We start from the raw sequence: 13,962 nt of genomic DNA on the forward strand, positions 1-13,962 counted from the left end.
GGGACTCGATCCCGCGACCCCGGGGTCACGCCCTGGGCTGGAGGCGGCGCTAGACCGCAGGGGCCCCCGGGCCGCCCCGCGTAAATCCTTTCTTCAAAGACTGTGCAGTTGGGGGAGCGCGCAGGCGCGGGGGCGGGGGACGCGGGCGCGCTTGGGCTCCTCCGACTCGGGCCGGAGCCCGCGCCCTGGACCGGGAGCCGCGGCCCCGACGTCTAGGTGCTCAGGGGTTTCGGGTGTAGACTCGGGCTCGGGTCGCGGGGAGGAGCGCCCCGGCCCCGCCGCCTGCCAACCACTGGTCCCCGCGTCGAAGTGCTCAGAATTTGTTCCTTCCGCGTAGATCCCAAGGTGCGTCCACGCCTGTGCCTGTCGGACTCCCGTCGCTCGGCACTCGGCCCGCCGGGCCCATCCGCGTCCCTGCGCACCGCGAGGCCTGTTTTCTAGTCGAATCGTCTGTAAACCCGCTTCTCTACGCACTTCGAGTGGGCGGTTGTGAAGGCGCGCCGTGCCGGGCGGGTGCCGCCCTCTAAACAGCCCCCCGAGGCGCCCGCGGGCCGTCCCCGCCCCCCTTCTCTGAGGCGCCCGCGGGCCGTCCCCGCCCCCCTTCTCTGAGGCGCCCGCGGGCCGTCCCCGCCCCCCTTCCCTGAGGCGCCCTCGGGCCGTCCCCGCCCCCCTTCCCCAAGGCGCCCTCGGGCCGCCCCGCCGGCGGCGCACACGCAACGCACCCTTCTCTGCCTCCTCACCAAGGCACGTGTCCGTTCTGGCGTTTAAGCCCCTCGCGGGTCAGGTGGCCGCTCCCCTGCACGCGCCTGTGGTCCGTGGCGCTGAGCATCTCCCCCCGCGTGTCCGTCGGGTGTGGGCGCGCCCTCCGCGCGACTCCTGCGTTCCCTGGGATTCCGAAGGAGGCGCGGCTGCATCCCCGCCGACGTCCCTTACCCCTGGCTGCGCCCTCCGACGAGCCCGGCCTCCAGCCCCGTTTCCTGAGGGTGAACTCGATTCACCTAACGCAGCGGGTGCCAAGTGTGTGGCCTTAGGACTCTTCACGTTAATAATGACAACCCCACGGAGCTTATGTGGGTTAGAGCTACTCCTATTGGCCATATTAAAGATTAACACTTCAATATTGATTCACATAAAATAGTAAGTCCAGATGAACAAAGACTAATAGAATATTTGTGAAAAAATAACTATGCCCTCCCTCATCCAATAGTGAACAGTTGTGGGGTCGCTTTAGTTGGCAAACCTCTAATTTCTGGCTTAATGAAGCCAGCGGCACCTGCTTCCGAATGCCATCTGTTGCGCCGTCACATTGGGCGGCCTCTGGAAAAGCCCACTGTACGCTTGTAAGAAAATGGCAAATGTTCTAGGAAAATAACTTGACCCTAACCTCCTGGGAGGGTCCCCGGGGTCTCCAGAGTTCCCCAGATCGTACACTGACAACCGCTGGCACAAAGTATGAATTCAGCCATCAGTTGAGAGGTGGACACAAGCCCCAGTTCAGCCAAGGAACAGTGAAGAGCAGTACGCGGGGTGGGGGCAGCTTCTAAAAGACCAGGCCATCATCTGCCTCTGCACAGAGGAACGGATACAGCACCCAGACATAACATTGAATCCAAAGATAAAGCCAACGCAGAAAAATCTCAAAGCAGCGTAGCAGAGCCCGAATGTCCCAGGCCTGGAGTTTTCTGACCAAAGTTTTTCTGGGAGAAGACTTGATAGCTGTCTGTAAGGAGGCCACGGGAATACCACGGAGGGGGCAGACTCTTGTTAACGGGAGGGGGGCCTAGGGACGGCTATGGAGAAAGCAGTACTTGGATTTATATTAAGGAAAGAGCGGGAGAGGGAGAAGGTTGAGAAGGTTGAGGAAAACTGGAGTATAACCAAGTCCGTGTACACCATTCCTGGGTTCTCTAGCTTCCTCTTGTTAAATCAATCTGCCTCTGTTCCTCTCAACCCTCTCCTCACCCCATCCCACCATATATAAATCCTACTTCCAAAAAAACCCTCACTCTTGGCTTCAGGTGTTTGTAAGCTCTTACCTCTTACAAGGGAAAAGTAACAAAGTTATTTTTTAAATGGTTTTTTATTCATAAACTTGATGCAAGTTTACAAAATTTACTGTACATTGCCAAATAAATCTGCAATGAAAAATAAAACCCCCAAAAAACAAAGCATGCCAAGTGTGCAGCTGTCGATCTGCTAGCCATCAGGATATTAAAGAATTCAGTGTATTCGAGATTTAGCCTTAGGTTTAAGAAACTTTAATGCTTTTAAAGAATCCTGGCTGGTCACTTATTATCTCAGCAACTGGCAATCAGAACTTTATACAAATGTAACCCAAGTACACAAAAATGCCAGAAAATATTTTTCTACTGTTCTCTTAACCAAAATAGAGCAAAAACAAGTCACACACACACACAGTAACGCAGAAGTGCCAAGTTTCTCTGATGTGGTCTACAAAGTTAAGAATCGAAACTTAGAGCAAATGTGTAAGAAACACTTTTGAACTTTGTAACATGTTTGTGCAGAAAAAATGTGCTTCTGGATTTCATTTTAAAAGTGCTTAATAACTAGAATTTGCTTTTAAGTCAAACTTGGGTAGATTAAAAAAATCTATCACCAACCTAAACCAGACTGATTCATGTAAGGCAATAAAATGGAGGTACGCTGATTTGAGTCACGTTTTATAAAAGAATGAACATGGCAGAATTCCTATTAGTCTTTCAATGTAAAAGCCATCGTTATGACTATAGCAAAAATTTTAAGAGTCTCCAAATTAGATATCTTTTTGTACTTCGCTGTGCAACTTTTTGCTCCAGGATTCTCTTTGTGCCACTTTACAAGTTTATTAGTTTAAAAAGGATTGCAACATCCCGTTAATAAAATGGAAACATGAAGTAAAATGATTTAGTATTTTAAATAACTTCAAGCTCTATACTGCAGTTCTTCATAAGAAATACTGAACCAACAAAGAAGCGGATTCAGCCCAGCAAGACTCTGATGCCCCAGTGGAAAGTACTACTCACAAAGCTTTAATTTACACAGCCTTGCTTTGCTTTGCCTAAAAGGTACAATACAACTCAGCATATTTTTGGGAAACAATTCGTATTTTCACCTAGCCATAAAAAATTTTAAGTTTAACGAGGAGGTTTCCTGTCATCATTTTGGCAATATCAAAAAATGGTTTTTATTTGAAAAAGCTAGTGTGATTTAGAAGACTTTAAATTTTCTAAACCAATATTAAAATATCAAACTTTTATTGGCTCTAAATGGAACAGTATATTGCAAGTCCTTATAACACATGAGCTCAATATGGGAAAGTTACCCTAAAGTCGCAACTTCTATAACCTGATGATGACTTGTCTGCTTAACAGATTTTTCATGAAAAAGAGATAAGTCGCCAGTATGAGTAAATGCCCCACTACTCAGTCCAAGATACCTAAAATGAGCAAAATGAAAAGGCTGTAACTCATACTGGATGTCAGTCAACAGATTATCCACTAAAATATCTATTAGCTAATGTCTTCGGTACTGCTGTTATAAGGGCACTCAAAGCTTGTGTCTGGATGTTGGAAAGATTTTCTTTAAAGCAACATTGGTTCAAACGTACGACAGTCAACATATTTAGCCATCTTCCTTTGGAGGGGTATACCAGCCTGAAACACAATGGAAAAAATGTTAAAAGACCTTCTTGAGTCAGTAAGAGTAATGGCATTTCATTTAAGTTTAGCTACTTCCTCTACTCATATTTTTCTTGTTTAAACCTATTGTAAAAATTAAACTTACATTCGGGTTAATAACATAGCATTTTGATATGTGCACAACATAAAGTTATTTTCTATGAATAAATTGTACTTGAGTTTTCAACATAAAATTTCTACACTAATTGAATTTCTAGCTAAAGGTGATAGCATGGAACAACGGACTACAAGCTAGGTTTGCTCTTCCATTTCAACTGCATAAAAGTAAACCTAACTGAAAATAACTATCCCCCAAACAAAATGCTGGCATTTGAAAATAATAAGAACCTGGACTGTCATTAATACAACGACACCATTTCACCAGTGAGGAAGTCATCTCAGCAAGTGCAGTGACTATGCCTAGGATCAGAGTTGGCAGCACAAACCAACCTGGAACCTGATTCTGAATCAAATGCTCTTTTACCAAAGCTAAGCTTATACACACCCACTTTCTAAAATACATTTACATAAACATTTTGGAATGATGACTACAATGTTTGCTTCAACAAAAAAATAAGTAAAAGAAAAAATGTGACTGTTTCCCAGACAACAAAAATCTAAGCTCTCTGTAGAAAGGCTAACGAAACTAAGTATTGCTTCGCACGAAATGGCCATTGGAACAGTATGAATACACCAAGATACGTAGAGCATCCACATGGTTATGAAGTCATATACAAATACCTGTGGATCTAATTTAGTGTGCTATGAATTATTATTATGAAAACCCAGCCTTGCCCTCCAATTTTATCATTTCCTTTAGAAACTTGACCTGTTTCAAATATTATTCTTTCAGAAACAGTCACTGAAAAAAGTGGTGAATTTGCTTTGAAATTAAAATAAAAATGTGCACAAAGCACAAGTATTAAGTCATAAGCTACCACATTTCTAGTAAAGAACATTTTGCTGTAAATACTCTCCTTAAAGAAAACTACTTCCTATTAACTTGCTCTGCACAACAAAGCATCAGTTTCACTACCATGGCTATAATGAATATCTTGTTATCAGCACTTAGTTACAAAGTGCCATGTGTATACACTATTCTTTTTCCTCACAAGTCTGGCAAGACAGATACACCTTTTTAGAGATGAGGAAATGGGACTTGGTCAGAGACACAGAGCTAGTAACACAAATGCTACTTGAAAAATCAGTCTTCTAATTCCAAATCTACCTGTTAGAGACAAAAACTCAAAACATGCATTGTGAAAACCAGCAAAATTTAAGGTATAATACACTTCATGAAAGATATTTTAAGTTTTTTAAATTTCCAACTCAAATACTCATATGTCTATATGTCTATTTTTACTTGAATAGATAAATGTATGACTGTCAAAAAGCACTAGATAGTCTGAAGATGTTTCAGAAACAGCTGGTTCAGGATCCTGATTGCATTTACTCAGTATCAAGAACAAGAACTCCACCTGTACAATTGCCTTGAGCCCAATTCCTATCCTAATACCAGACATTTCAAGCAAGTAAAGTGATTTGTTCATTAATCTACTAAAAAATCTTGACTCTAACTCAGGTTCTCAGGTCAAGTATTTAGGATACAAAGATTTTTTTTAATGAAGCACGGTGTGTGCATCCTCAAAAGTTAAATTTTTTCATTGTGGTAACAGTACTTTAAGAACTTAAGGAAAAACAAAAACAGGAAAAGTTATCAGTAGGAAGTACCTCATAGAAAACTTCATAAATGGTAATAAATACTTATTGAATTAAACGTACCATTTTTCTCATGTATCTGTACAATGGAATTATAGGATTGTTGGGCTCTTGCTAGATTATATTGATTCTGAAAGAGAATTACACATTTTAAATAGAAACCATAAGTAGGTGAAGATCATTACAAATAATTTATTGGATGTATCACTACTATGCTTAAAAGAACACAGGAAATGGAATATTTCCATTTCAAAAATAACTTTCACTTCAAACCCTCATTTCTCAATTTCATTATTCTCTACCACTTTAGAGTAAGAAAACCAAAGTTGTAGTACAATAAAAATCTATTTAAGCTCCACAGTTCATTTTTACAAATCCTTTTACTGGACAAGTATAAAGCTTTATAGTTCTAGTGCCCCTCTCTACTGGTGAGTCAAGTCAAAGAATGCTATTTGGACATGAGTAAAACTCCATCTCTCTTCCTCATAACTTCCATGTCCCTACCCCCACCCAAAAAAACCCCACCACACACACACACACACACACACACACACACACAAAGCCTGAAATATAACCGTTAGATAAGGTAACACTAAGCTTTGAGGACTACGTATATCAATGACACCTTAAGTTAAAAATCTAAAAAATATCATAAGTGGCACCAAGGCATTACTAAAGGACTCCTGTTTTGGTAGCCTCTTTAGATCCTCTTTTAAAGGGCCAAATTTAGGACTGATTTTGTTTGTATCAGTACAACTGAGCAACATCTTAACCTACAATATATCAAGAGCATTCTTCATAGTGGTACACACCTGTTATATCATAGAACTTAATAATAAATTCACACAGCATAAGAATTAAAAAGTATAAAACATTCTAGGTGAAAATTCTCCTTCTTACCTGTCCCGCAACCATCCGGTTCTTTCTCTCATCCACCCTCCTTTTTCCTACTCAAGTTAATTACCGTTAGTTTCTTGTATCTCCTTAAGATTATATAAGAAAAGCCATGTATAACTTATTGTTAGTACCCACCATCCCCTGCTTTTCCTCCCAACAAATGGTAGGCAGTATGCTGCAGACACCGTTCTATTCCCTTATCTCCCCTGAATCTTGGACCTGTTTCCCTATCAGTGTGCAAAAAGCTTAATCCTCCTGTTTTATTAAATCCTCCTGTTTTTATTCTGTTACATGGAGAGTCAAATATCTTATTAATCTCCAATTGGTGGACATTTAGGTTGTTTTCAGTATTTTGTTGTCACAGTGTTATAGTGAGTAACCCTGAACAAATATTTCCAAAGTCCTGGGGAAAAGTCCTTGAGCAGAACTGCTGGGTCAAAAGATATATAGGCCTTCGTAATCTTGAGGTGTTGCTAAAATAGCTGTCCATAAGTAAGAGTGTATAAATGGGCTCCACGTGTGGGAATGGTGGGAATGCCTCTATACCATCTCACCAGAGCCCTCTTACAAACCTTTGTTATTTGTAACAATATCAGAGGTGGAAGGGGGGGGGGGATTTGATTTGCATTTCTATTACTGAGTGAGGCTGAGTGTGTCTCCAAATGTTCACAAGCTATTTATTTCTATTTCTGCAAATAGATGTTTTATTCTTTTTCTACAGTGTAGCCTTTTTCACTTTCTAAGACCCTTTTTTTTTTTTAAGATTTTATATATTTATTCATAGAGACACAGATGGGGGGCGGGCAGAGGGAGAAGCAGGCTCCATGCAGGGAGCCCGATGTGGGACTCCAACCGGGGACTCCAGGATCACGCCTTGGGCCCAAGGGCAGGCACTAAGCCCCTGAGCCACCTAGCAATCCCCATCTAAGACCTCTTTAAAAACAGTAAAACCCTCCCATACCGCATCTGTAAAACAAAGAAAATGTGCCCTAATGTTATCTGTAAGTTAATGAAAAGTAGTGTTTTTCAGTCAGCCTGTTCACCAAGGGACAAAGGTACAAGTGAAACACTATATAGGAAAAATACACATAGATGGGAACTTGCAAATGATGGAGCAGCAGTCGCTTCCTAACCCTACTGCCCATCTACAAGAGGAGAAAGAACATCAGCCTTGCCCATTCCCAGTTGTCAACAGCAGGATCTTCGTCCAATTTAGAGAAGGTCACTGTGGAGGCTTTCTGGTACCAGGGAGTTGGCCCTTTCTGTTTTCTGCTCCACTGACCTTTGCATATATCATTGTTAACTCCTTCCTTCTGCTTTCAGCTTACCTGATTGTCCTTTCTAACACTGAGTTAGAAGCTTGGCTCTTTTTTTTTTAATGATACAAGGATTTTAGGGCAAGGAGTATTCAGTCCAAGTTCTCCTTGACTTCCTAGCACGCAGTAATTGCATTATTGCTGTTCTCTAGCTATCCTGCAGTTTTCATTTCAAAGCCCCTATTAAGGGCTGTCTGAATTTCATAATTCCACAAAAGGAACATTTGTTTTCTTGTTTTGTTATTAGAGTTTTTAATTTAATGAGGATCAGAGGATGACATCTATCCTTTTCCCACTTTGAAAATTTGAAGTTTTCTGCATTGAACAGGATTAGTTTCATGAATGTTTGAGAGAGAGAGAGAGAGAGAAAGGATAGATAGAGAAAGGGATAGAGAAGGAAAGAGGGACAGAGGGAGAATTTTAGTATTTCTATTATGGTTCAGTTCTAAGTATTTTTAAATATTCATAAGATTCTTTAACCATGATTTACTTATTTTAAGATTTATTTATTTATGAGAGACACAGAAAGAGGCAGAAACATAGGAGAAGCAGGCCCCCCTCAGGACCCTGGGACCCCGGGATCACGACCTGAGCTGAAGGCAGGCGCTCAACCACTGAGCCACCCCGGTGCTGCTTTAACCCATGATTTAGAATGGTGTTTAATTTCCAAATTCACATGGATTTTTATTAATCTTTTCATTACTGACTTCTAGCCTTAAATGCTATGGCTTGTTTTTTAAATACTAATTTATGGGGGATCCCTGGAAGGCCGGCAGCTTAGTGCCTGCCTTCGGCCCAGGCTATGGTCCTGGAGTCCCGGGATCGAGTCCCACATCAGGCTCTCTGAATGAAGCCTGCTTCTCCCTCTGCCTGTGTCTCTGCCCCTCTTTCTCTCTGTGTCTCTCATGAATACTAAAATCATAAAAAAATTAATTTACGAATTTATTATTTTCCCCCATATCCCATAAATGCTTGGGAAAGATGTAGTACCTAACTATTGGCTACAGAGTTCTACAACTGTCCATTTGACCAAGCTTAATTTGTTCTTCAAGTCTCTATGGGCAACAGGGAATGATTTATCGGTGCCTTTCCTGATTGTAGAAATAGTTTAGGAGCTACTCCAACAGTTGCTGTGCTCTAGGATTTGACTATTTATTTACCCCAACTATCATGCCCTCTATGCAGTGAATGAACCTTGCCTATCCAAACCCCAAATTCTTGCCAAGTCATAATAGAAGAACTCTACTTTAGAAGACTTTCTCATTACTACAGCCTGGAGTTAATGTTACAGCCTGTAGCCCATGTTAACTGACCAGAAAACCAGCCTGGCCGACATCCTTCTGCCCCATGGCTTACTCTCAGCTCCTGCTGGCTGAGCCTACGAGAGCAAGCTAATGGCAGGGCTGTGCAATGACTCTTGCCTGCACAGAGCTGCACATCCTCAGAAACAATTTGACCCTATCTCCAAATTTCGTATGTTCTGAGAGGCATCTTTTTTTTCTCCAGTACTTACGTGTATCATTTTAGTAATATTTTCAGGAAACAAATTCATTCATTTATTTTGAATCAACAGCTAATAGTATCATTAAAAATATTTAAAATATTTTTGAAGTAATAGTCATATGTCAAAAAGAAATTCAAAGAGCACAAATGATTTAAAGTCTCTCTTCCATCTCTAACTTACCGCATCAATATTTCAATACCCCCTTTTCAGAAATAGTACTTTCTTGAATATCTTTACAGAGATGGTCTCTGCTTAAAAAAAAAAAAACCAAAAAAACAACAAAAAAAAACACATCTACATAATACATCCTTGTCTCTCTCTCCCTCCCTCCCTCCCTCTCTCTCTCTCTCTCTCTCACACACACACACACACACACACACACACAAATGGTAGCCTATTTTTTAACACCATTTAGCACATGATTTGACAGTATTTTTAAGTTAACATTCAGACTACTTCCTGTAGTTTAAAATCCTTTAAGGCAAAACTCCTAGTTATATAAAGTTTCCATATTCTTAACTGATATTTATTAATAAGAAAAAAACTGAAAGAGTGAAGTTTTATCATAACAATTCATTAAAAAAAATTCATCTTGTAAGACATACTTTAATATGCAAATGTGCTTAGTTGCCCAACTTAGCACTCTATATAAAACCTATAAATCATGGAAACATAAGGGTTGAAAATAATACTGACATTGAGTGATTCCAAGAGAACTGTGCCACTGAACAGAGTATTGGTACTACAGAATTTTAAAACTGGAAGAGACTGAAAATATCCAGACAATTGTATTTTAAGGTAAAGATACAGACACCCAGAAGAGGTAAGTTTACACAGTGAGTTACTGATAAAATGTTCTCTCAATTACTCAAAAACAATCATCTTTCTAAGCCTTTTATATATTTTAACAAGAAAAACATGCTAATTAAAAAAAAAAACATGATGAAATTTCACATCAAGTTCTATATAAAAATAAATAAATGCCAGGAAGAAATTTAAAAGACCAGAAGTATACCAAATGCTAATATTATTTCTAGTTAAATGTAGTTAAGCAATTCATTAGCATTCAATAATTAACTTGTAGATTTTATAAAAAATGTTTTTTATTTTGTTCCAGTGTAAAAGAAACATCTCTTAAAAGAACTCAAGTAAGACTGACTATATAGGACTACCCCAAATAAATGATTTTTATAATAGCCTTTTCAATTTTTTCTTCCTTTGTGAATTAATTAAGAGTCTACTGGACTCCTGCTTTGATGTGCAATATAGTTATAAATACATAATTTAGATTTCAAACAATTAGGATAGGCATTTAACACAAAATTCACACAGACCTTTAGGAACATCCAAATTTTTGAAATGTTAGGTCAGGATAATTTCCATCAACAAATATTTCTGCAAAATATACTAACTTAAGAGTATTATCCTTGGTCCATTTAACTGTTTATAGACAACTACAATTAGACACGGAAAGAGGTTTCTGACATAGTTAGTGAATAAAGAACAGAACTCTGTGGGTAAGAGTAGAGACTAACACTAGACCGTCTGGTTCCAGTCCTCATTCTGCCACCTGTCACCTGACTTACATGAGTTATCTAACCTCCATGTGCTTCAGTTTCCTCATCCACAAAATGAGGACGATAATATTACCTACTCTTCTGTCAGTAAAAGGACTGAAATAGTACCTACAAGTAAAAAGTTTAGATCAGAGCCTAGCATATAAATGCTCACTGGGAATTAAGTATTACAACATGATCTCAATTTCAGCAATCTTTAAAGTACATATAATTTTTAACTCATTAGCATATACATACAAGACTTCAAATTATAGACATGTTTACCTATAGTAAGAACAACAAAGACTAGAAGAACAAGAATATGTCTCATAAGGTAACAGAAAACATGTATTATCATTTATGTGATCTTCTTAATAAAGGTACCTTATTTGCTCCAAACTGCACTCTGGCTTTGCCTTTCACTAAGGTGGCATTGATCTGCATGATGACTGATTCTATTGAGTAGGCACTGCTCCAGCCCTACAGGAAGAAGAAAAAACACAGTGGTACTCTTGATTCCCACTTGGGAAAACTTAACAAAATGGCACGTAGCAGCTTGACAACAGCAAGACAATGTTAAGAAGTCTGTATACAAGAGAAAAAAGTAAAGTTGGACTTTCTAAAAATCTTGTAAAACAAACAAAAAATCTATGTTCTAAGTATCAAACATGAGCAAATTATAACCTTATAGAAACATCGCTCTCAGTACACCTATCCTTGAATAGATTAAGCACCAAGTACAATGTCATATTATTGGTTTGCCTTAAATAGCACTTCATTATTAAAAGTAGGTACTCTTCAAAACAATTTTTTGGTGGCATTACATCAGAGCTTTTTCACTCAGAATCTAATTTAACATCATCAAAACACTCCACTGAGATTGAAAAACAGGAGTACCACAAGAAAACCAGTCACCTGTTTTGTGAGAAGTTCCATACATAGTGCTCCACCACCCAACACATACCTTAAAAAGAGAAAAGGAAATCATATTTAATTCTCTAAATGTCGGCGTTCCTTTTTATTTAATGTACCACCACTTAGGAATACATACAAGTCAAGGTTAGAAGATAACATCCAAAAATGAGAATAGTGGTTAGGGTTCTAGGGTTCCAGGACTAAGAATAGTTAAACAATTCTAATGTCATCACTTTATAACTGTCTTAATTAAAAAAAAATAGTTCTTAGAGACAGAATGCTTAATCTAAGGATATCAGAAACTAGGAACTTACTCCTGAATCCTCCAGAAAATGGGAGTATTACATTCATCTGAAAATTTCTCTAACAGTTATGTTAGCCAATGACACCAGTTTTGCCCTATCTGTAATAATGAACATGACATGGTATTTTGTGGTTTAAATTGTTTTCATCCATCTTTTTGTGAGGATCAAGTGGTTCTCACCATAGAGTCCCTTCTCTGAGATGCCTCAATTTCTCTTTCCAATCCTGAGAACTGTTCTCTGAACCAGACAACTTCTGGGAATCTCCCAGATTTCTCTTAGGAAATCGTTATTTAGATCAAGATTATTCAACCTTTTAACCCTTCCTCAAACAAAATAATTTCATTTCTCCTTTAATGTTATTTTGACCTTCAAAATATATGAAATATCATGCCTAAAATAAAATCAAGGGAATAATTATAGAAGACAGACTGATAAATCTTGAAAATAAATAAGCTAAGACCACAAGTCTGAACACCAAGGCCATTACAAACTTTTTTGTCCTCTGGAATTCTGCCCATGTCTTTCCCTTGCCTGACATTCTTTCGGCTCCCTACTTTTCCAAATGCTGTATCTTTCTCCAGTAAAGCTTGCCAAGACCATTCTAGTATACAGATTTTGCATTCTGGCTACCCAAATGCCTCCTTGTGTTGACTAAACCAAATTACAGAAAAGTAAGGAATCTAAAAACTTCTATTGTAGACCATTATTATTAGTTATAGTAAAATTATTCAGTAATGGAATTTATTCAATAAGTCCCACATCCTGGAGAATTTAAGCTAGTGTCTTCCTTACCTGACTGCACCAAACTCTGGGAACTTCCACAGTTAATGTTATAGGAGGGAAAGAAAAACACTTCAAAACACTAAATTTGGGTAGAGAATCAGAAAATTTATAAACTTGTTTGTACATTCTTCTAAATCTCTAAAACACAGACATCTCCAATCATCTGAATCTCCCAATGGGCTCAAAGAGTATCTTGTATAAAGTGGCTTTAAATAAGCACTTGCTGATTTAACAGAATTAGAAGATCCATGCTTTCATTTGAATTTTGGTTTCTCCATAAATTGCTCAAACTCTAGTCATCTGTTAATGAGTTAACACTATTACTGATCTTTACACTTCAGAAATGCTAAATACAGACAGGGACTCAGACTATTATCTTAGGAAAAAGAGTTGTGTAGACCAGCCCAAGTTACAAATTACCTGCCACCTTTCTTTTTATTTTTTTTTTTAAATTTTTATTTATTTATGATAGTCACACAGAGAGAGAGAGAGGGAGAGGAAGAGACACAGGCAGGGGGAGAAGCAGGCTCCATGCACCGGGATCCTGACGTGGGATTCGATCCCGGGTCTCTAGGATCGCGCCCTGGGCCAAAGGCAGGCGCCAAACCGCTGCGCCACCAAGGGATCCCTGCCACCTTTCTTTTTAGCACCCACTCTTCATTCTGGGCGTGGAGAGTCTTTCAGGTGGGAAGAAGGCAAGATTTTGTATTCATGGGCCAAAAGAAACTAATTTTCTAAGAGGCCTTAACTACACAAATGTTTGTTGGATGTCTAAACACAAGAAACAGCTCTAGAACCTACATAAAAGTGAGGTAAGCAAACTTTTCCTTAACACATACTATTAGTAGCATTTACACCTAAAAGGAGAGATTGATTCTACTTCCACATTGAGTTGTATTCACTCTATCAATATATGCTCAAAATACTTATTGTTCTTTGCCTTCAAATAGTTCCTGCTGAATACTGAGACAATTCAGAATATTAGAAAAAAGGAAAAATAATAATAATCTAAGGGTCACTTAAAAATAATATGCCACATATGGAAGCATAGTAATAGTTTCAATTTTTAAAAACCCCTCAGTTTTGGGTGCCTGGTTGGCTCAGTTGGCGAAATGTGCGACTCTCGATCTTGGGGTTAGGAGTTTGAGCCTGGCACTGGGTGTGGAGATTACTTAAAAACAGTATCTTTAAGAAAAACAAAATACCCACTATTTGCTTCGATGTGGAGGGACCTGGAGGGTAGTATGCTGAGTGAAATAAGTCAATCGGAAAAGGACAAACATTATATGG

The 13,962-nt window shown here is 39.3% G+C and overlaps 1 protein-coding gene across 7 annotated transcripts in view; it reads right to left on the reverse strand.

The window, feature by feature from the left end:
• Positions 1-2,235: 2,235 nt before the first annotated feature.
• Positions 2,236-13,962, reverse strand: part of UBE2Q2 (ubiquitin conjugating enzyme E2 Q2) — a 59,185-nt gene continuing 47,458 nt past the window's right edge. For 4 of the 7 annotated variants that reach the window (XR_011997475.1, XM_072739227.1, XM_072739223.1 and 1 more), the window contains 4 exons: positions 11,585-11,633; positions 11,054-11,149; positions 5,460-5,526; positions 2,236-3,653 (listed from right to left, as the gene is read on the reverse strand). Coding sequence is in view for 6 of the 7 variants with exons in the window: in XM_072739227.1 (XP_072595328.1) it covers positions 3,622-3,653; positions 5,460-5,526; positions 11,054-11,149; positions 11,585-11,633 (244 nt within the window). In the remaining variant the exon portion in view is untranslated. The remainder of the gene's footprint in view (positions 3,654-5,459; positions 5,527-11,053; positions 11,150-11,584; positions 11,634-13,962) is intronic. The other 3 variants (XM_072739224.1, XM_072739222.1, XM_072739225.1) reach the window with 2 other exon arrangements.

Source organism: Vulpes vulpes, chromosome 15 (assembly GCF_048418805.1).
Source record: "Vulpes vulpes isolate BD-2025 chromosome 15, VulVul3, whole genome shotgun sequence".
NCBI classification, from domain to species: domain Eukaryota; kingdom Metazoa; phylum Chordata; class Mammalia; order Carnivora; family Canidae; genus Vulpes; species Vulpes vulpes.